Source organism: Polypterus senegalus, chromosome 1 (genome assembly GCF_016835505.1).
Source record: "Polypterus senegalus isolate Bchr_013 chromosome 1, ASM1683550v1, whole genome shotgun sequence".
NCBI lineage: Eukaryota > Metazoa > Chordata > Cladistia > Polypteriformes > Polypteridae > Polypterus > Polypterus senegalus.
Window position 1 is genome coordinate 270931041 of NC_053154.1, and position 23932 is coordinate 270954972.

At 35.3% G+C, this 23932-nt stretch overlaps 1 protein-coding gene across 1 annotated transcript in view; it reads left to right on the plus strand.

Annotated features, from left to right (window-relative positions):
* The window catches only part of ptpn20 (protein tyrosine phosphatase non-receptor type 20), a 219501-nt gene that overhangs the window by 89664 nt on the left and 105905 nt on the right, over positions 1-23932 (plus strand). Inside the window, 10 exon segments of the mRNA XM_039735251.1 lie at positions 614-788; positions 1168-1303; positions 6730-6868; positions 7232-7384; positions 13546-13731; positions 14710-14851; positions 15091-15298; positions 19792-19892; positions 21009-21086; positions 22641-22748. Coding sequence (XP_039591185.1) covers positions 614-788; positions 1168-1303; positions 6730-6868; positions 7232-7384; positions 13546-13731; positions 14710-14851; positions 15091-15298; positions 19792-19892; positions 21009-21086; positions 22641-22748 — 1426 coding nt within the window.

Consider the following 23932-nt stretch of genomic DNA (forward strand, 5'->3'; position numbering starts at 1 on the left):
CAGCACTACTCAGCAGGAAGCTTGGCCTTAGACTTACTACATACATAACAGCACTGTTTCGCATGAAAAATATTATTTTGAAATACTTACATAATATCGCTTATCTTAATATTAACACAATCACATATTCTACAAGATATACTAGACAGCTTTCATTGCTGCTGTTGGTCATTTGATATGTACCAGTTTCAGAAATACATGTTAAAGTGTTTTTATTTTTTGGTGCATTTTACTTTTTATATTAGCTATGTACCATTACTATTATGAAGTGTGATACTGAAGTTCAAATAGAGTCTATTATCAGTTGAAGAATCTGATATTCTGAAATAAGTTTTAAAAAAGTGTGGTGTTTGTTCATTTAGGTGTCCTTTATCTAGTTTGAGATTTTGGTTGAAGACCTGAAATCGTTTATTGTCAAAGATTGTAAAAAGTGGAAGAAATCAGAAAGGGTACAAATACTTTTTCACAACGATATATTAAAATATGTGTTCTTTAATTCTATGGTAATTACATATTACTTATGGAATTGCTTTATATACAGACAGTATAGCTTGAATATTTTATGCTGACATACAGAAGTGTAAATGTACCAATTTGCTCTGCCTTCTTACAGACAAAGAAGGGGAAGTCTGGTGCAACACAGAGGTGTATTGACATTATTATGCCAAATGAACAATGTATTGATGTGAAGTGTGATATTAAATCTAAAGCTCGAGATGTGTTTGACATGGTTGTAGCACACGCAAATCTAGTCGAAAATTTCTACTTTGGTCTCGCTTTCACTGATGGTAGGTGCTTTTTCTTATATTTCACAATATTTTCAAAATAAATGTATTGCATATGATTAGAGATTCAGTATGTACCTAAACATCTATTACAAATGTCAATAATGTTAAATCTGAGGGGAAAAAGTGATTTTTCAATTACAAAATAATTAAGTAAATATTCCATACATTTGTCCGCCATTTTCTTTATAATAATGCAAGTGTATAAAGACCAAACAATTTCTAATTTGATTATTATATATCAAAAATGATTTTATAATAATTTATTTGAAATAATATTTTAAATTACTGAGCAGGAATACATTTTGTTGAGCAGATATTTTGTGACCATTTCCCCTAATTATTTTAACAGTAAAGATAATTTAATATTGTGTTTTTACAGATAATGAATATTTCTTTCTGGACCATGAGACCAGATTATCTAAAGTTGCTCCAGAAGGCTGGAAGAAGTCACCATCAGTTCGATTTGTTCTTTTTCTTAGAATAAAATATTTTGTGGATCATATTAGCTTTATTCAGTAAGTATACACCAGGGCTTGCTCTTCTTCAGTTAAAACTGAAATTTATATGTACAGTATGTATATGTGTATATTTTTTTCTAAAGGCTTATCTTATGTGCAGCTAATTGCAAGATACTGTGCCTCCAGTTATCTTAAAGTCATAATTTTCACAAGGCCTGTATGTTTATTTTTAGATATCTGAACATCTGTTTCACATTTTCGTACCTTAACCATTTTTCGATCCTAATTGTATTTTGTCTCCTATCCTGTTTGTGATTTTCATGGACAGTATATCAAGGTGCAGCCAGAGAGGGGAGGGGTGCCATTTGGTGGCCTTAGAACTGCTTTTTGTAAACAATGTGATCCTGTTGACTTCATCGGACTATGAACTCTGGCAAGCATTGGGACAGTTTGCGACCAATTGTGAAGCATTTGGGATAAGGATCAGCACCTCTGAATCTGGCCATGGTCCTCAATAGAAAAAAGGTTTACTGTCCTCTCTGAGAGAGCTACTGCCTGAGGTGGAGGAGTTGAAGTATCTCATGGTCTTGTTCACAAGTAAAGGGAAAGAGGATGGTACGATTGATTGAAGAATGGAGAGTGCAGTTATGCGGTCACAATATTGATCTGTTTTGTGAAGAACGGGCTGATCTATGTTGATCTATGTTTTCCTGCCCTCACCTATGGTCATGAGCATTAGGTAATGACCGAAACGACGAGATCACAAGTACAAGCAGCCAAAATTAACTTTCTCTATTGAGTGGCTGGGCTGTCCTTTAGAGACAGTGAGAATCACAGATATCCGGGAGAGGATAGGAGTAGAGCTGCTGACCGTCCACATCAAGAGGAAACAATTGAGGTGTTTAGGGCATCTAAAATGGGTGCCTCCACGATGCCTCTCTGTGGAGGTTTTATGGGCAAGACCAGCTGGAGTGAGACCCCAGGGCTTGCTAAGAGGATCACAAATGGCCTGGGAATGCCTTGATATCCCATAGTATGAGTAGTACCAGTGTGGCTAGGGAAAGGGATGTATGGACTTCGCTGCCCCCCATGACCCTGTTTGCATTAAGTGGTGGAAAAGGAATAAGTAATGGAATTGTATTTGGACATATTTTGAAGTAACCTTAATTTAATTTTGAGAAATTTCAAATCCATTTAAAAAATGTGAAATGCATCCTGAGTTGTTTTGGATTAATTTCCTCCCTATTTTAAGACATCTCAAATGCATTCAAAGATATTAAGAATTATCTTAATATAATTATATTTTAAAATTAATCTGTGATGGGCTAGCATCCTGTTCAGGGATTGTTTCCAGCTTGTACCCGATGCTTGCTTGGATAGGCTGCAGCTTGCCTGCTACCCTGCTCTGGATAGGTGGATTTGGAACATGATTGGATGGATGGATCCTAAAATAAACTAAAACCTACTTTATTATATCTTAAATTAATTGTAAGATCTCAAAAATATACCAGAATAATGTCCTTCCTCTTTTAAAGTAACATAAAATAAAGTATACAAATTCAGAATATACATATTTTACATGACATAATTTTGAGATATATCTTAAAGGATAAGAAGTTATTTTGAAGCATACTGAAGCAGATTTGTAATATTCAAAAATATGGTGGTGTGCGGTGTATTGCACTGTTGCCTGTCAGATCCAGAATGTTGGACCCAGACATTATCTATTTGAAGTCATCTTCAATTTTATGTGTTTTTTTTTTTTTAGTATTCCAGTTTTCCTTCATTGTACAAAAGGTTAGTGGGCTATTGAGGATGGGCATGAACAGAGTAAGCTCTTTGTTGTTTAACCTCCTTGGCATTAACTCAGAGTATGCCCTGGGCTTGGAATTCTGTGTAAGTACGGTTCAGCTCTAGTCAGACTTGGGGCGATGTATAATGATCTGCTTTACTGTGTTAAACTCAAATAACTCTCAGGATAGTATTCTGCTGCCATCTAGTGGAAGAAATAACATCATAATGCAAAAAATCATGAATATATTTCTATGCATTCTGCCACTTTATGGTAACTCTACAGTAACTCATCAATAATTATAAGTGGGGTGGAGCCTTCAACCAAAAACACAATGGCACAAAATACTGTAGAGCCATTTTTACAACAAACTGAAACTGAACTATTGCTCATATCAAACTATAGTGATAATAATGTCAATTAGTCTCAGATGTTGAATATACAGTGAAACTGACACCTGTTCAGTAGATTCTGACTTGCAAAGTTTCAGTGATGTAAGTATTTAGTGTTTTCTTCATACTACTGCTGAAAATCCTGAATTTCCTCATTGCCTATTTACAGGAAACCCTTTCCTAAATATGTCTGCTGAACATGATTATCTGGATTATTTAAAATTTGTCAGTGATAGTCTGGTGGACAAAATAGTTGAAATGCTATGCTGAGCAGTGTGCAAAAAGATACAGTAAACCATTTCCATGTCACAGTAGCTGTGGTAGGTGTACAGTAGTATTTTTCAGACTTTTGTTACTGCAGGGCATAGTGGGTAAAGCAGTTCAGAGATTGTACTGGTCCACAAAATAGTTGTTGCTAACACCTATTTTTGGTGAAGTTATTATTAAGTGTCATTTTTCACTCATTGTGAAATTCACTAAAAATGATGACTATGCTGTTGTGGGCTGGCGCCCTGCCCAGGGTTTGTTTCCTGCCTTGTGCCCAGCTGACCCTCGTGACCCTGTAGTTAGGATATAGTGGGTTGGGTAATGGATGAATGGATGGATGATGACTATGATGAAGACAATCACCCAGCACCAAAACTGTACTAACTGTTGGATGTGTATCAGGCAATCATCAAAATATGAAGAAGGTGCATGTTCCTGACAAATGTTTCATGGGCTAAAAGGAAGCCAGTTATGGAATACATTACATCTCATCCAAATAGGCACGATTCGGTATCAAGTTTTACAGGCTGTGTGAAGCAAGCTTCTGGGTACATATGGAGCTTGGTACTTTACACTGGAAGAGGGGCCAGGTGGGATGGCAAGTACAGTGAGTACAGTGTCACTACATCATCTGTCCTGTCACTGATGGACCCTTTGTTTGACCAAGGTTACTGCATAAAAATTGACCATTTATATAACCCCGAACTGCTTGAGATTTTGCTTCAAAGAAAAACTGAAGCATACAGCACTATAATACTGAACTACTGTGATATGCCTGATCATTCAGGTCACATGAACGTGCCATGCTACAGTGTAACAGTAGTGGCAGTAGCTATATGGCAGAAAGGTACAAGGCTGGCAATCAAGTGGTAGATCAAGAGATTTGTCTACTCCTATGCACTGTTCACAGTGCAGCAACTGTCAATGTTAATGCCAGGGGAAATTTGAAAGTCACTATGCCTTGCTCCTTGGTAGGCTACAATAACACAATGGGTGGTGTTGATCATATAGGTCAAGCACGGACATTCTACTCTGTCATGAGTAAGCTACAGAAGACATACTGTATTACAAAAAAAAATCTTTTGATATCTGCTCAAACAGTGCCTATGTGCTTTGGTGTTTCAAAATGTATCACATGATGCACATCCATTAAATCTGCATCAGTACAGCAGTAGACACCAGTTGATGTTTTGGTATTTACATGTTCCTGATATGTGTAATAACTTTTTGTTGTTAAAAAAAATCCAAGCTTCTCTACTTTTTTCTTTGGATAAACATAATTCTAAGGAGGCTAATGTCCATATCAAAACAGAATGTACAATATGTGTAGTGAATCTGCTTTTATCTATCTGTATGTTATGGGAGGAAATCTGGGGTCCTGGAGAAAAAACTGTAACACTTTAGATTAGGTACTGTAAAAATGCATCTATTACTCATTTACTTTCATTAATCAAGACATTAAGAAAGCAAGACTTTAAGAAACACTTCTTCATAACACTTACAAAGCATCAGTAAAATGTTTATTCACCTCTGCAATATGGCCGACTAACACAACTTCTCTTTGGAGTGGTCTGAGGTGGCTTAACTGAGACGCATATTTCTTGATATTACATATAAGATCTGTGAATCCTTTATATTACCAAGTAATTTTACCATCATGTCAATATGCCACAATGCACAAAGGTGAATAACTGCTGATGTTCTATAAGTGTTATGGAGACTAAATGAAACCTTTGTTAAGGTCTTGTTACATGAAATTACATGTTATTACATTACATGTTAAATTACATGTTACATGTTAAATGAAAAATAGATGGTTTTTTTGCAGTACCTAAACTAAAGTGTTAACGAAAAACCTATGGGGATGTGGGATGAATGTGTAAATTTTACACAAATAATGATTGAGACTGCGTTTGAACTGAAAAACGTTGGAATTGTGAGAGTGTGGTGTTAACCAAAGTGGTTATCAGTTTCATGACAGAAAGAAATTACTGGGACAGTAGTTTGTGATAAGATCAAAAGGCAGGCAGGTACTTGAAACCCTTTGCCTATTTTGCTGCACATACCTGTTTGCAAATAAATCTGCTCTCTGTAAGTGAATGTAAAGTATTACACGTAGGAAGTTTGAAGGTTTGAACACACAATGGGAAGTCGGAAAATTGAAAGTACATCTTATAAGAAGGATTTAGAAGTCACAGTGGACTTGTCACTATCAACCTCCAGACTGTCAGAATGTTAGGTTACATAGCATGATGTGTAGAGCAGAAGTCAAAGGAGGTTATGTTCAAGATTTATAACGCAATGATTAGACCTCATCCAGAGTACTGTGCACAGTTTTGGTTTCCAGACTATGAAAAAGAACATAGCAGCGCTAGAAAAAGACCAGAAAAGAGTACAGGGGATACGTTTTGAGGAAAGATTTAAAGAGCTGAACATTTAAGTAAAAAGAGATTAACTGGAGACAAGATTGAAGCGTTTAAAATGATGAAAACTTTAAAATTAATTCAACAAGAACACGTGGGCACTGTAGGAAATTTTTTAAGAGTAAATTTCACACAAAAAGTTTTTCTTTACCCTCAGAACCATAGACTGATGGAATAGGTTACAGAGTGTGATATTATATAATATTATCGACCATCAGAATTAGACTTGATATTTCGGAAGAATTAATTGAAAAGAACTGGTGAGCTTTGTTGGCCTGAATCGCCTGTTCTCATCTAGATTGTTCTAATGTTCTAATGCAATATTTTATTTTTTTAAGTCACCTTTGGTTGGTGTACCTAAAGTGCATATTCACTCTTTACTCTGCAGTCTCTCTCTGTCTCAGCATCAATAAGAAAGTTTCTCATTTCTACAAAGTGTTGTAATGTAAAATATAAATGCATGCTGTCATCAGCTTCAGAAGTCCAATTTTTTCTACTCAGTAACTGCAAATGTTGCATGTTGTCTCATTTCGTAATTCTTACTCTGTTAGATATACTTGATTTTTCTTAGTATTTGTCATTTAATTTAATTACTCTTTTTTTCTAAAGGCACAGATTGACATGGCACCAGTATTACTTACAAATGCGAAAAGACATCCTTGAAGAAAGGATCTACTGCAGCGATGAAACAGCTTTACAGCTTGGGTCTTTGGCCTTGCAGTCTGAATTTGGGGACTATATCCCAGAGGTACTGTATGTAACTGTATGCTCTCTGTTTTTCATTAGGCACTTAGTTTCTTTTTGTGTATTTTTGACATTTATTCACCAATAGAATAAATATAACCTTCAATTAGAATACTATGCCAAAGATATTTATACCATAGTTTGGAAGGAAAATGTGAGTAGCATTCCTTTATAATACTGGAATGTATATATCTGCGGCAAAGTTGTAAAATTGATTGTTTTTCATATATACTGTAGTGGCATTTTTACAAGTGTGTATTACTGCATTTGCTTGTAAAACAGTTAGTGATGATGTGCAATGCAATATAATTACTGATTGATTTAACAAAAGCCATAAAAACAGATTACATTTTCTTTTTTCTCTAAGGTATATGGGCAAAACTTTTTTCAGTTGGAACATTATATTCCAAAAAGTGTAATGGAGAAAATGGATTTGGTATATTTAAAAAATGAGCTTTCAAGACTGCATGCCAGAAACGTGGGGCTTTCCAGTGAAGAAACAGAAATTGAATTCTTAAAGGTAATGTGTACAGTACATGACAAAGATCCTAACAGGAGCATTGAAACAAGAGCCTCTGCTGCTGTGAACTGGGCAGAGATAAAGACACCATCTCAAATACTAGTTAGTCTGCTTTTGATTAATATCTTAATAAAAGTATATATACATGCTGTGATGGGTAGAATAGCGGGAAAGAAGATTATTGGCACAGTACAGAGAAGACAGGGTGTGGAGAAAAGCAGGGGCTGACACTGATGATACTCATTGTTATTCTAGTGCAAAAATGATCAGGGGTGAACAGATTGTAAATGCATATGGTAACTGGCTGAGCTAACCACTTTGCAAACCTGGTTGTGCAGATACGCTTTTTGGTAGCCCGGCTTTATATAGTATATCAAATGAAGGATTATCTGCAACTTTCTACAGCAACATTTATTTGTAAAATTTTGCTGTACACGAGTGTACACTCTTCTATCACAATATAAACACAGCCAGCATCATGGATGAGAATATATTAGAAAATAGATTATTTTTAAAGGATTATATCATTTTGATGTGTAGTCTTTTTCCAATTTACACAAAAATCTTTTATCAAAAATGAACTGAAATACTTAATGTTGTATTTTGTTTTTAGACCTAATTTAGGTCTTACCAATTATTTTCTCTGTCCAGTTTGACCTTCATTGCTATTCTGAGGTGCAATATGTCCTTTGCATCTTTAGTTGTCCATAGCCAGTGATCTCTGTATACAGCTGCATTAAAATCTGTTATGCTTGGACTATTAAGAGGGTCCTTATATTAGTAAAGATGAAGTTTAGGCCTGACAAAGAAACTTAACACTCTGCAGTGTATGAGCTAATAGTAAGTAGCATTTTCACATCCTCCAGTATACCTGTTAAGTAGCCAGAGAACATTTTGGTCAATGGTGAACATCATATTTTTTTCAGATTCCTCCCTGTGACTGCATAAGATATGTTTGTAATGGAGTATAGCCCCCTGATTTCGAAAGGTTTATGTCCATTTTCTAAGGTTGAACATTTGAAAATTTGTGACAGGAGTGTTGTTGGAACATTCAAACTATCAAATGTGATCAACAAGCTGATTAATATTTTAGGCCATTTTCTCAGCCGTAGCAAGTCCTGTCAGTTGAAAAGTGTTACCTGCTGCATCAATGTGTATTTTGTTTCCAAGTTGTACATTTCATGAAATGACTCAGTAATTCATCTGCATTTGTTAGATATTGCAGGCTGAGTAGTAAACAGTCTATTACTATGCTTTCTCACTTTTTCAATCCTAAAATTATTTTGGCCTGAAAAGAAAGAACCACATTTAACTGTAGTTTTTAGATGCTTCCTGCATATAGCACTAAACATTCTCTGATTTGGTTGTGTTGCTGTCCCCTCCCCGCCATTATAGCAACTATCCTCCCTATTTAATCTGCTAAAAAGTTCTTCCAATATTTGAAACATTATATTCTATTTCTTTTTATCATAATGCTGCTTGTAATTATGATTCCTTTCACTTGTAACTGTTACTGAAACGGTAGTGGAATGGTTCATCTTGTCCCCTGCTTTTTTTAAAATCCATAACAAAGTATCCATTAATTATTACTTTATGTATATCACGGTAAATGGCAATAATATACAATTAACTTTTGCCATTTTTGCCCTCACAGCCCCAGTTGCTTAACAGATAATGCTATTGTTTATCATACTTGCTTTATAGACTTGGCTGCACAGTTTCCCTATATTGCTCACTAGCATGTGAGTGCATAAAGACTGATTAACCAAAAGGGATTATGAGTAAAATATTCTCATAACTGAGTGACATGCATGATAAAGAGATTTACTTGAAATATTGTTGCATGTCTTCCTTGTGCTTTGATGGCCTGTTGCTTCATGTTCTGCCCTTTGTTCATCATTCTTGCACCCACATAACCAGCCTCTTCTCGAAATTCACCATTTAGGATCATGACGCTGCAGCTCCATAACTATGCTGTCAATTTTAGCACATCCTCCTCCCTCTGACAAAACTCCATCATTCAAAACTCCATCCTGCCTTCTGTCTCTTTTAAAACAGCATCTATTTTCCGACAATACGTCCATTCTCTCTCCTTTAAAACTCCATCAACCCTCCTACCTCTTTCAAAATGGAATCTGACCTCTGACAAAAACTTTGTCCACATACCGTCTTTTAACAAAGCACCATCCTCCATTCCTCTTCCTCCATCCTACCTCCTTTCTGCTCTCTCCTACCTCCTCCATTCTCCCTCAGACCTCAGACACAAATATGAGAAAAGCACAGACTGGCTGCTTTGGAGGGGATTTGCAATCATTTTTACATGGGTGGAAATATATTTTAGATTGTGAATGACAATGTATCCTTCACCTTTAAGCTTTCTTTAAAACTTCTGTATGCTGCAGGTTATGCTGCTTTGCTTATACGTTATTTGCATTGTGCATATTTATAACCTGATTTTTGCATATAAAAATGGATTTAAGGTGTAAAACTATTGCATTTACTCCCTTGATGTCTAAAGCCATTCAAGGCTTTATAAGTTAAGTTTAGGAATTTGAAATCAGCTCTAAGTTTAACTGGAAGCGAGTGTAAGGACTTGAGAACTGGAGTTATGTGTTTACATTTTCAGCTTTGTGTAATTATTATTGCAGCAGCATTGTAAAATAACTGAAAGCTGTTTAAAGAATGATTTGAACAAACAGTGAATGACACATTACAGTAGTCTTACTGTGATCCTACTGTAATGAAATAAATGTATGAATTCACTTCTCAATATCTTAAATATTTAGAAAACTAATCTTCCAGCATTTCAAAGATGGAAAAAACATGTTTTGGATAGTTTTCTAATATGTGTTTTAAATGACATGCTAGTGTCAAAAATAACACCTAAATTGATGCAGATTCAGTAAAACTAATGATGATTCTAAATGAGTTAGAAGTGACAGAATGTTGTTGCGACTGGCATCATTCCCACCAATAACTAGCATTTCTGTTTTTTCTGTATTCATAGACAAGTAGATCTTATGCATCCACTTATTTATCCACTAATTTATTAAGCACAGCACTGGAGTAACGTCTAAAAGAAAGGTGTAATTGGGTGTCATCTACATGTGAGTGAAAATTAATGTTATGTTTTCTAGTGGTAGTTCACAATGGAAGCATGTAAAGTGAAAACAGTAAATGTCCCAGTACTGCGTTCTGCAGGACACCATATTTAACTTCTGAGTGTAATGATGGAGTACTGTCAGCACATTTATGTACATACTAGTAACAATTTGATAAATAACAATTAAACCAGGCAAGCACAGTGCTTGTGAACCCATTGTAATTTTCCAGCCTCTGTAATAAAATAGAATGGTCAATTGTGTTAAACTCTGCTCTTAAGTTTAACAACATAATTGCTGTGGAATTTCCTTCATCAGATGGTATCAGAATGTTGTTTACATGATGAGTTAAGTGCTGTTTCTGTATTATGACCAGTGCAGAAGCCACCCTGGAATTTCTCAAACTGTGATGTGAAAGGTGAGACTGGAGCTGCGTGGCTGCTACTTTTTCAGCTCTTTTAGAGAGAAAAGTTACATTTGAAATGGGTCCATAATTATTAAGCGTATGTGGGAGTAACTCTGGCTTTTTAAGTAATGGTCTGAAAACTAACACTTTTAGTTCATCAGGATCTGAGTCAATCAGTAATGAACTATTCATAATGGGTGCTGCCATAACATCTATTGAGCATTTTACTAGTTTCGTTGATGCTGGGTCTAAAGAACAAGTACTAGATTTCATTTTAGAAATTAAAGGTACAACTTTCCATTCTGTTACCAAGTTAAAGCTACTACAGTGGTGTACACAAGATGAGGCAGGGTTTGCTAATCAAATTTTAAGTTTGTGAGGTGATGCTGAAATCTGGGAACTTTTATTGTCAGATTTATCATTAAAGAAGTTCATAAAGTCGGTTGTTTACTACTCACTTAGTCCTGAACATGTTCATGGGGTCTGCAAGGAGCCTATCCCAGCTAGCATAGTGCAGGAACAAACCCCAGATAAGGTGCCATTCCACTGCAGGGCAAACACACAGGCACACACACACACTTTAGAGCCAATTTAGGATTACCAATTTACCTAACCTGCATATCTTTGGATTGTGTGAGGAAAGCGGAGCACCTTAAGAAAACCCGTGCAGACACAGGAGGAACATGCAAACTCCATGCTGGGAGGACCCAGGATGTGAACCCTGTCTGCAGTGCTAGTTTCTTTAGGTATTTTTTATTGTTGTTTAGAATTCCAATTTGTTAGATTGTCAACAGATCTTGAGGATTACTGCTGTAGATCTAGGATAGTAGTTTGAGTGGTCTATAAAGAGAGCTTTTTTATACTTTTTAACACACTATTTCCATACAATTCAGAAGATTTGCAACTTTGTTGCTTTCTGTCTAGCCCAGTGTTTCCCAACCTCGGTCATGGGGGCACACTGTGGCTGTAGGTTTTTGTTCCAAGCAGATTCCTAATCAGTGACAACTCCTGATAGCACTGATCTCATTTAATTAGCTGGTATTGTTTTTCTTTTATTCTACATTCAGAAAAGCACAGCAGCATGATTTTTACATTTATAAAACATTTAGAAATATTTTGTCTTTTACTATAGATTTTAATGCTTAACTCTCTTTTGTTGATTTCACTGTATTTTGCCCTTTCTCTGTGCAGTTTTTCCCCTTCGTTGTATCTTATTAATGATAATTAAAAATGAGCAGAGCAGACATGCTGGAAAACAACACTGAATAATCAAAAGCTGCAAGTACTTTAGCATCAGACCCACTAATTAGTAAATAATGGATTAATTAAACAATTAGAACACCTAGAAAAGTAGAATGAAAATAAAGATGGAAATATTGTTACAAAGAAAAAAATACATTATTCTCATATAACTGCTTGGTAAATTTGAATATATATATGTATATATATATATATATATATATATATATATATATATATATATATATATATATATATATATATATATATATATATATATATATAGGTTTTTTTTTACCAAACTTAGTTTTCTAGTTTCTATATTGTTCCCAAAACACAGAAATAACACATCACTTAATTAGCCCAGGAGTCCAATTAAAAACAGAAGCTGGTTGGAACAAAAACCTGCAGTCACAGGGGGCCACAGGACTGAGGTTGGGCAGCACTGCTCTAGCCCCTTGCTAAGTACTGGGTTTAAGTACAGGGATTCAAGATCTGGTCATGTTTTTTAGTCATCCAAACTTTTATTTGATGCAGTATATCTAAAAGTAGTTGTTATTGATTTTTTTGTTTATTTTTTCCAATTAAGTGTTGGGAAAAACTGATGTGAGTAAATTATGTAGCCAGTCACTAGTGTAACTTTCACATAGACATTGTTGTGATATATGAAATCATGTCACCTGTTCTTTTTAAGAGTGAGCCTCACATGCACAACTCATTTGAACATGTTTAAAAGATAACTAACAATTTAATTTTTTGTAATGACAGATGATCAAGTTCTGAGTTTGATTGTTATTCACTTTTGTGTTAGTTAGTGTTTAGTGGTGAATTCCTGTGACTGTTGATGTATGGAAAAATCAGGTTGGGTAGAGGGTAACTTCAAGGAAGGTATAACAGAAGTGGAGTCAAACCTTAGATCCAAGTCACAGCTTGTCAAACGCTGTACAGTGTTACTTAACTGTGACTCTGATGTCCATAATTTAAATTTTCAGATCTGTAACTTTAGGTATGACTCATGCAAAGCTGTTGACAGGGAAAAAAATATCAAGAACTGTTTTATTTTGTTTTTGATTGCTAGATCATTTATTTCTTTTTTGGAGAACACCAGAATTGTTAGTTATGTGTGATATGGCGTCTAAAGCCATGTGTATTATGTTTTTAACATCAGTATGTTTGAATAAGACAAACCTCAGAGCTTGAACAGGAGGTCAAGTCAAGAGCAAAGGCAATTGGATTTTCTCATTGCTCCACGAAACCTTCATAAACTATAATAGTTCAATTAATGCAGGTCTTTCTCAAGCTAGTTGTTTTCTTAATAGTTAGTGTATTGGAGTGAAATGTGTAGAATGTACATCCAAATGAACACATGCAAACAAATGCTAGAATATTAAAAAAACTGTAAATTTGTCTTTTAGGCTATCCAACAGTTGCCTGAATATGGTGTTTTGTTCCACCGTGTAACAAGAGAAAAGAAGAAAGTAGGTAGGAATTTAGTCCTCGGAATCTGTGCCAAAGGCATTATTGTTTACGAAATAAAAAATGGCTCAAGGATTGCAAGCCTTAGATTCCAATGGAGAGAGACAGAACGGATCTCATCCAGTGTAAGTACAGAAAATCATGTTTATGACCTTTTACACAAACAGAAGTTAGTTTGACTACACAAAAAGTTGCCACTGTTCCTGCAAAAACAGAACAATTTAAAAAAATAAAAGAAATGAAGCATAATAAAATTGCTGGCAAAGCATAAATAAAAATGTAGCTTTTCACAACCAGTTTCAATAAAATTCTCCAGTTTTGTTCTGTGTACCTTTAATTGTTTTGTATCTAAGAGACACTGGAGTAATGATGAGGTCACAAAAATATATATCTATTTAAATTTTGAGAATATTTATTTATTTAAGTTTCTGTAAAAAAAATTCCCCTTGAAACAAAGTTCTATCTATCTATCTATCTATCTATCTATCTATCTATCTATCTATCTATCTATCTATCTATCTATCTATCTATCTGCAGCTAGCTTGCAACAATTTCAACTAAAATAAAGAAGTTGCAGAATTTAAGCAGTTAACCTTTTTTAAGTCAATGTTTTTTTAGAATAGATAAAAAAAGTATTATCTTCTAATTAGTTTGCACTTAGAAAATTATTAACCTTAATGGAAAAGGACTGTGGGGAAAAAATTTAAGATTTTACTGAACCTGAATTAGCTACTTCTTTTCTAATTGTAAACGATTCTTGCACATCAGTTATATCATCATCCCTTGCATACAATAAAAATATTCACGTGATCTATTTTTACTCATGCATTCTTGTCAAAAATAAAATATTTTTGTATGATGATTAAAGGTAATGAATCACAAAATGTAAGACAAGGTTGACGTAAATATTCAATTGTAAAAATCTGTTCATGAATAAAAGCCTTTTAAGATAAGCCTAATGCTACCACTGTGTTTCTTTTTATTTAATTATTTACATTGCTTGCAACTAAATGATCTTTAGATTTAATAAAAATCATCACAGGGAAAGCTCCTGGTGAGCAACTGAAGGTATAATAATGCAAAGTTTTTTGTTTTTTTTTTAGAGGAAGAAATTTACTGTTGAAAGTAGTACCAGTGGTAAAAAACATGTATTTCTCACAGAAAGTTCAAAAATCTCCAAGTATCTCTTGAATCTTTGCTCGGCTCAGCACAAATTTCAAAATGAGATGAACTCTCGCCAGCTCTGCCAGCCTTCCTGTGCAGGTGAGCACAGGGGGTGGATTTTTTCTTCCCAGACATTAATGCTGGATATAAGGGGTTTATCTGGATTTTAATGCATACAGACTATACTGGATTTAAAGGGGTTAGCTGGATTGCAATGCACAAGATACACAGATTACATTCATAATCTACTGTTACATTCATATCCCAAGTGCAATCAGTGTCTAGTGATATAATTCAACACTATTTCTTTCTTGCAGAAGGAAATATGTTGGCAACAGAACAAAGCTTAATAAACTTTGAATCTCAGATAAAGGGACACAGGACCAGGCAGCGGCTCTCCAATTCAGAAATGGTACTGAATCATTATAGCAAAAATAACTTGATGCCAAAAGACATGATCAGCAAGTCCTGTGACAATTTAAGTGTCAAAATGGATAACGAGAGTGGAGATGAGATTCATATATGGAGGTACTGAGCTTTTTTTATGCTTTCATGCCTTTCCTTTGAGGTTTTTTCATGTGTATGGAAATCATTAGTTCTGTATCAGGTAGTGTGACAAGTAATCAGCAAGACTCAGGACAAAAGCAAAAATAGTGGCAAATGAGTTGCATAGTTTTTCTGATTCTCTGATTGGGCACTGATTGTATGTAGCGTCTCAGCATACTCATCATGGAAATATACTAAAGTAATTGGTGATTGTTTGCTTCATAAGCCAAGTGATTATATGCAAATCAATTCATTTTTTAGTTGTACTACTCCACTAAAATAATCATATATTATTTTACCTCTCCACTTTTTTAAGATATTGTGTTTTTTTAGTGAATATACTGTGCAGAGTACAGCTTATTAGAAAAAAAAGGATAGTTATAAAACATTTTTATAAAATAACAGCTTACGTACATTATATGATTTCAAATGCTTTTCATAATTTTAGGCAAAAATGTATTTCCTTAATATTCACTGGAAAGAATGAATAATGTGTTAATTATTCTCTTCTTTAAAATTTACCATTTATGAAAAGATATGCAAATAAAATTTAAATGTCATTAGACTTCCTTTTGAGAGGTTCAATGGCAACATATAAGACAGGCCAATGTAGACTTCCTTAACCCAACAACTGTCTCCGACATTCTGTTGTGTTCCCAGGCTTTGCCAGAATATTTGAAACATGTAACAATTCCGGTTTGTTTTGGGTCTGCTTCTAAATCTAGAAGTGCTTCAATGCCTGGTAATTATTGCATGAGGGGAACTTCATGGGTATCCTCACCAGATGTCCATCACAACTTGACTGGCTTGTCTCATTCTGAAGGAACAGATGTGCTTCTCCAATATCCCCCAGATCACGTTGCTTTCTGTTTCTCTCCCTATAGTAAACCTATAAGAAATTTATAGAAGTCATATTTCTCCTGCTTGTATATTAAAAAACATTTTGATTGGTACACAGTCTTGGAGACAATAGATGAGGATGATGACATCAATTGGTTAACAAAAAGCTTTGTGGACGTGGTTTCCAATTCACCATCATATTCCAGTGCAATGTCTTCAGTGATGTCATTGTTTAGGTTACTGTCCATACTGTGTTTCATTTGCGCTTTGTGCTTTCACAACAGGGATAACGTTTTAACTTTTTGTGAGCCATCCTATATATAACAGCAAATCCCTGTTTAAGTAGTTAGACGTAATTGTAAAATCATCTATCAGGAACTCATAAAGGCCATGCTTTTAAAAGGGATCTGTACAGAAATATAAACCAGAAGGTGGCATGGCACTTCCTTACTTTCAGTTCTATTACTGGGCTGCAAATATTCATACAAAAAAATATTATAAATTAGCAGAAGACTACAAATCTACACATGCTTGATTAATAATGGAAAGGAAATCTATGTATGCACTGCTCAGTGTTGCTGCCAACAATAGTTATTTTCATAGCTGTGTCTAATTTTCTGTACACAATTGTTGTAGTAGTTTTGTTTTTTTTAACCAGGGGCTAAAATTATTGGCAGGCAGTGTGGTGTAGTGGGTAAGGCTTTGGAGCTAGAATTGTAAACCTTGAAGCTGCAGGTTCAGGTCCTGCTACTGACACTGTGTGGCCATGAGCATGGCATCTCACTTTACATGCGTCTGCTCCAATTGGAAAAACAAAAGAAATGTAAGCAATGTTTTCTAGAATGTTGTATGTTGACTTAGATAAAGGCATTAGTCAAATAATAAATAATATTAATGATACTAGCAACTTGGCGCGTGCTACGCTTCGCATTGGATGACCACAGTTGAAGGACTCAATCGTAAGGACCTCTCGTCGGGTGTCTCATTGGCACACTTTTGCCTCTTTCTTTCGCGATCATGGCGTAATCTGTCTTCTCTCTGTATAGGGGTTTCAGTTGCCTTTCGTTGTGCGGCAGAGACGCGTTGTTGAGCTAATCTTTGTGAATGCTGAGTGTCCGTTTCTTGCGAGCGACTGTCAAGCCTTTGCCTCTTTGCTTCGTGATCACGCTGTAATGTGTCCTCTCTCGGAGCAGCAGGTTTAGTTGCGTCTCGTTTCGGCATTGTTCCGTAAGGTCTCCTCCGTACAAGTGCACATGGGTAGCTGAAGACGGAAAGGCATAGTGGGCATAGTGAAACACACGAATTGGTGACCAGGGGAACCATCCAACTCAGATGCGGGGCTCGAAATACTCAAGTACACTTGTTATTTATAATTTAATCTTTTTTTTGTTATGAACTTCCCCAAAACAGTTGATCCCTGTAAATAGTTAATAGTATATGAACAATATAACCTGTTGTAGTACGGGCGTTAATTAGTGTCACACCTCATAACCTGCATACACCACGTGTTTGGCTGTAACGCCAGAAGCGTGGTGGATGCTGTAAGGGTAGGTTGTGGTTTTTGTTTCTTTCGTGATTTTTTTATTTCATTTTATTGATTATTTAATAGGCAGAGAAAAGAAGACGTTAATGTGACGCTCTGTCTATTTCTTTACTTTTGTTTTGAAAAGATTTTCGGGAACAGAAAAAATAAAAGCAAAGGGGAAAGAACGGAGGGGTAAGCAGGAATTCTGAGAGGGACGGACTGGGGCTTTTCTACGGGGTGGCTATACAGCCAAAAGGAACGCAGACCCGGACACCGCGCTGGGCTTTTATTATATAGATTGTTGTTCACCGGAGCTGCTTACTCTTGAACATGCTATATGCAATTGTCCATGGGTAAAATATTCCTTTCGTAGATCAACTCCTACCTTTTCCTGTTTTTTCTTATTACTTGGCTTTTCTTGATGGCCATCACAAAACACAATTTTACAGGAAAGTGTATTCTTTTGAGTTGAAACAGGTAATCAGCTATGTTCCCTCTAAGTTGCACTATGTTTCCTTTTGAGTTGTAGTGCCGCTCACTTCCACAGCAGTTTTGAAGAGCTGCTCAACTGTTATCAAACCTTTCACCCTCCCAAAACTCCATGGGTCAAACCCACCTCGCAGGTCGTTATTTATGTGTTAGTGCTTCATGGCAAACTACATTTCACGGGGGTCCAGCACTCACCCACCCACCCCTTATTCCTCACTTGTTGTTCATGTAAAAGTACTTTACAGCACTTGATACTTCACGTCAGGAGGTCAATGGAGCGGAATGAATAACTAAAATAAGAGCCAGTCTGCATCAGGGCAAGGTCCAGTCTATGAGAACTGTTATCAAGCATCTGCGTTGCTAGGTCACAGGGTCTGGGAATGTCCTAGACTTAAACTGTTTTTTTCTAAAGATGTTTGAATGTCTTAGATTTAAGGCTTGGACTTAAAATCACTTCTAATGACTTAATAGCAATATTTGCAGTAATGCCAAATGAAATAAAACCATGTTATCAAAAATCACATCACATCACACTCCTTGAACGAAAATATATTTTGCTGAAATGGAAGTATCCCAATCCACCTTGTCTAACTTAATTGGAAAAGGATGTTCTAAATTATCTCAACTAGGGCAAAATCAAATGTTGTTTACAAGTATGTGCTCAGAACCTGGCCTGTGTGTAACCATTTTATTTTACTTGATGTTTTATCCTATACAAGAAACTAGTTTAGTAAAGGCTGTATAGTCTATTGTTCAGGTGGAGGTTAAATTCTACATTTTGTGGTTTGGTTTAAAAGCAACCTATTATGCTTGCTGTGTTATTTTCTTTTCAGTTCTGTTATTATGTTTAGTTTCCAAATGAAAACAACTTAAAAAGTAAGAAAATTTCCCTTTGTCTATATAATCTAAAGATTAATAATATTTGAACTTAAGCCTTACTTGATAATTTTATGATATTATGACTTTTTGAAAAAATATTTGTATTATATGGACTTTAATCCACAAAGTATATCAAATTGAATGGCAATATCGGTGTTGTTTACACAACATTTTCAAAAAAGTGACTCCTGTTGAACATGTAAAATTATTTTATTAACAACATGAAAAACACAAAATTGGTAGCTTCCTGATAAAAGTGCCTAGTAGTGTGGTTACTGAAATGGCAGCGATAGATAGAACTTTATTTGTCCCCAGGGAAAATGATGTGAGACGTAAGTGCCACTGGTCTGTTTTCATTAGGTGCAGAGGAACAATGTAGGATGGTTTCTACAGCAGTGGCACTTTCTGTTGCCTTAAGGACCGACTGAACAGGTGACAGAGGACACCACAAAGTTAGACAGAACAGGCCTTAAGAACTCATGGACTGACTTCATCTGGTCTTGCAGCTTTTTCTGGGTGTAGCTTCCTCAGTTGTCTCCTTACTTGATTGTTAGTTATGGACAGTCCACAGTTGCTCAGAAGTGGAATTGTCACTGGCCATTCCAGTTGACATGGTAGGATTTGTTGATGTGGTAGGGATTGTTGTAAATGACCTATTCTGAATTCCACATTCTCTTCATATGTTAGTTTATATCTTGCAGGTTATGTTTATATCTTATAAACTGTTTTTATTTTCTTACAGTCCTGAAATAAAGCCAAGTAAGGATCTGAAAGTTTCAACTCACAGAAAGCTGTTCCTTGGAAATGAAACTTCCAGTCAATCAGTTCAGCAGCCTTTGAATGGTACAGTATGTGTTTTAAATGAAAAAGTCAAAAATCTGATATAAAATATCTCACATTTTAGTTTGCTTTAAAGGTCATGTCATGTATCATGTTAAGGTAATAAAGACATAAAAGGGGATCAGTGTTTCCTTATAATTAAAGTTTAGCTGTTTTACTACTGTGCTTGAGAATTTTGAACTGTTATTGAACTCAGAAGTCACAAAAGTGTTTCTTTAAAAGTTCTAAATGCCAATTCCAAATTTTGTTAAACTTCTAAGCAGTAATGTGACTGTTGTTGGTATTGGCTTTCAAAAATGTGAACATTAGAAGTTCAAAGCTAGAATTCACCTAAAATCTAATCAGCTTATATGACTAGCAAGGACAAGTTGTCCACAGAATTTCATAACACTTTTGGTTTCTACAAAATTATTGATACAGACACACCAATATGCAAAGAAACAGACAAACAGATATATTGCACATCTTTCTAAAATGCCCAAGCATGCTCTATTGTCATCAAAATGTGCTTTTCTGATTAAAACATTAAATAATTTTTTTCATGAAAGTAAAACTTTCTTCATATTTGAAATATGGGAAAAATAAAAATATACCAGGAAAATGTAAGATGAATTAAATCAATTTATGTACAGTATATGTAAAACATCAAGATGTGTTTCATAAAACAATTGCTTGAATTGTGAGTCAGTCAGAAAATATTTTTCAAACCCATTTAATTTAGTGCCACAAGGAGCCAGGCATATTCTGGCAGCACTGGATTTAAAGCAGGCAACTCCCAGGAAAAGGTGCCAGTCCATAACATGGCCTGCTTATGCCCACAACACACAGTCACCATACTGTGCCTATTACAGTAGAACCACAGATTAATATAAAACACACGTCTTTGGGAATGTGGAAAGAAAGTAAAGTACTTGGGAAAAAAACTCACACAGACACATGGAGATGGTGCAGATTTCACACAGACAAAAAATTGCATGGGTTTCAAGCCTAGGGCATTCGGTCTATGGGGTATCAGGACTAACCACTGCAGCGTAACATGCCATACTATCTTACCTAGTCTTTCACCCCTTTTTTTTGCATTTTATTTTACAATAACTATTTCTTCTTTGTGTGATTTAGAATCCCAAACCAATATTACAGTGCCAGAGAGAGAAATTATATGTGTAACTTTGAGGAAAGATCCACAACTTGGCTTGGGTAAGTTAATTAAAAGATTTTACTCTGCAAATTCTGGTGTGTTGCCATGGCAACAACGTATCCAAATCTTACTGATTTTAAAAGCGTGGGAACTGCAGCAGGTGTTTTGCTTGTCCTTCCTTGCAGAACTGAAAAAAGAAAGTGTAATGTTTTCTGTGATTTTTGTACACGAAATATCAATGAAGAATATCGAAGATTTTTCCATTACAGCAATCTGTTTACAAAAGTATTTACTAGATGTAGGTCAGATATACAGTACATGACCAAACAAAATCAAGGGAGAGAGAGATTTGGAATGCTTCTTTTTCATGGCCTGTGGTATTATGTATATGCAATGTGCATGTGTATAGTTCCTTAAATTGAAACTGAATTCCATATAATAAACTTATACTAAAGAATATACAAACATTTTTCTTAAATAAAAGTTCTAATGAAAATGTGGGTAATCTCGGGCATTTGGAATCAGGATTTTCTCCATATTTATATTTCTATGCATATATTATGTGATATTTCTCCATTTGTACTACAGTATTATAATTTTGTTTTTTTAATGCTACTTACCCCATATAGTTTGTAGTGATGGTTGAAATAAAAAAAATTAAGATCATGTTTTTCATGGAGAAAAAAACATAATGAATATTCAAGTTGAACAGGACCCAACAGTGACCAACACTAGTCAATCAATCAATCAATCAACATTTATTTATATAGCACATATTCATACAGAAAAATGTAGCTCAAAGTGCTTTACAAAATGAATAGAAAAATAGAAGACACAACAAAAAATAAAGATAAGTCAACATTAATTAACATAGAATAAGTAAGGTCTGATGGCCAGGGTGGACAGAACCCAGTCAATGGCAAATAAAGTGAAAAATGACAATGGAAAATAGAAAAAAAATTCTCATGTAACTGACATAATCCACATGTCTGTTATCTGTTCGTACTGTATGATCAGAACATGTGAAATACAAGCATATTTTTTCCTATAATACTATTAATAGTTCTTTCTGGACAACTTAGTGTAAAAGGTAAACAGGAAAGGCACATTCCCGTAATAATGGCACATTTAAATTGAAGATCCACCTCTCTCCCTCATTCATTGGTCAAGTATCCTACCTTCAATTTAAACCCCCAGTATTATGAGAATGTGAATCTGTTACACTGACGTTTGTTAGCAAAAATGCATGAATTTTGTGTATTCTCTGAATATGAATAGATAAAGGACCTGTGAATTATGTGGCATGAGTTACATGATATTTTTTCAATTTTCCATAGAAGTTTTTCACTTAGTTTGTCATCTTCCAGAGATGGTCTTCATTGGGTACTGTTTTTATGTGCTTTCTCCACAAAAACTTGAGATAAAAAAAATGTGTTGGCCACCTATTTGAACTATGTGTGTTAATTACCATATAAAAAAACATGACGTTTTCCTTTACTTAGAATAAACTGATTTAGACAGAACTAAAATTTCATTATTGAGTAGTCAAAGTAAATGGGCAACATTCAAGAAACAACTCAGTTTTTGTTTCATGTCTATTGGTTGTTTAAAAGGATTCATAATAGTTGGTGAAGACAACACAGGGAAATTGGACCTTGGAATCTTTATTGCATCAATTATTCCTGGTGGACCAGCAGAAAGAAATGGCCAAATTAAGCCAGGTAAAAAATATCTCTCAAGTTCCTTTACTGTGCCATACATTCTTTAATTGTCTTGTGATTAGTCTTATAGAAGTCATAAAAAATTAGTTGATATTCTGATATTCTTCAAACATGATCGACCTTACAGGATGTTTCTGAACCCAAATTATTAACCACGAATGACAGAGATGTTTATGTATTATAAAAAATTAAGCGCACATGGGAGGTTGAACAATATAATACAAAATAAATTAAAGGAAAGAAAGCTACAGTCATGCAACGACTATTTGAGACTGGCCATTTGGCTGAATGTGTACAGGTCATTGCAATTGAGGCTCAGTGGGTCTGGTATGAGTCACCGGTAAGCATATTTTAACTGCTGGTGTGAAGGAGCACAAACCAGTATGGTAGTCTCAGCAGCCACATGGTGGGTCCATGCAGGGTGGTGTTTCTCAACCACTGGGTCCATTGCAGGTTGCCACTGGTGAGTCACAGTTTGCCATTTTTGGTCTACGAGTGGGTAGCCTAAGCCAGTGTTTCTCAACCATTGGGTCATGACCCTCTTTTGGGTCACAGATTTCAATCATTGGTTTGCAAGTGTCTTGCTGTGTGTTTCCTAAATGATCAACAGCAATGTGCAATATGTTTCCTGTTCCTAACTGAGTTTGTTTCATCAATGAGAACTCCTAATCGCTATCGTTTCACCAATGGGGTGATTTCCAATTGCTGCTAGTGGTGACTTTAAAAAGAATAAACTGGGTAAGGGAAGGCAGTGTGGGCCGAATATCTTAAGAATTTGCCACATGGAACAGCACTGATCAAAACAAACCTAAAAGGGCCCTTAAGAGTTAGAAAACATATGTAACCTTGTAAGATAATAATAATAGCAAAAGATATATTACTGTTTAATCTGCTGTTTCTATCTTCCTTATGGAAGAAAAAAGTGCAAACCATCTGCACAGATCAGAAGCAAAAAAGACCTACCAGCTGCATGAAGCACGACTCCAAAAAATGTTGTGTGGCAGAGCCAGTCACTGCCCTAAGGAGTGGAACTCTGTAAGTGCAATGATATATATATTTTTTTAATTTGTAGTTTGTGGCCATTTGTTGGTTGTAGCATCAGTACAGGAAGGAAGACAGCTGAGAGGCTACTACTGTACCTCTGCAGCTTCACCACTGCTCCTGTCACTGCTACTATACAGAGG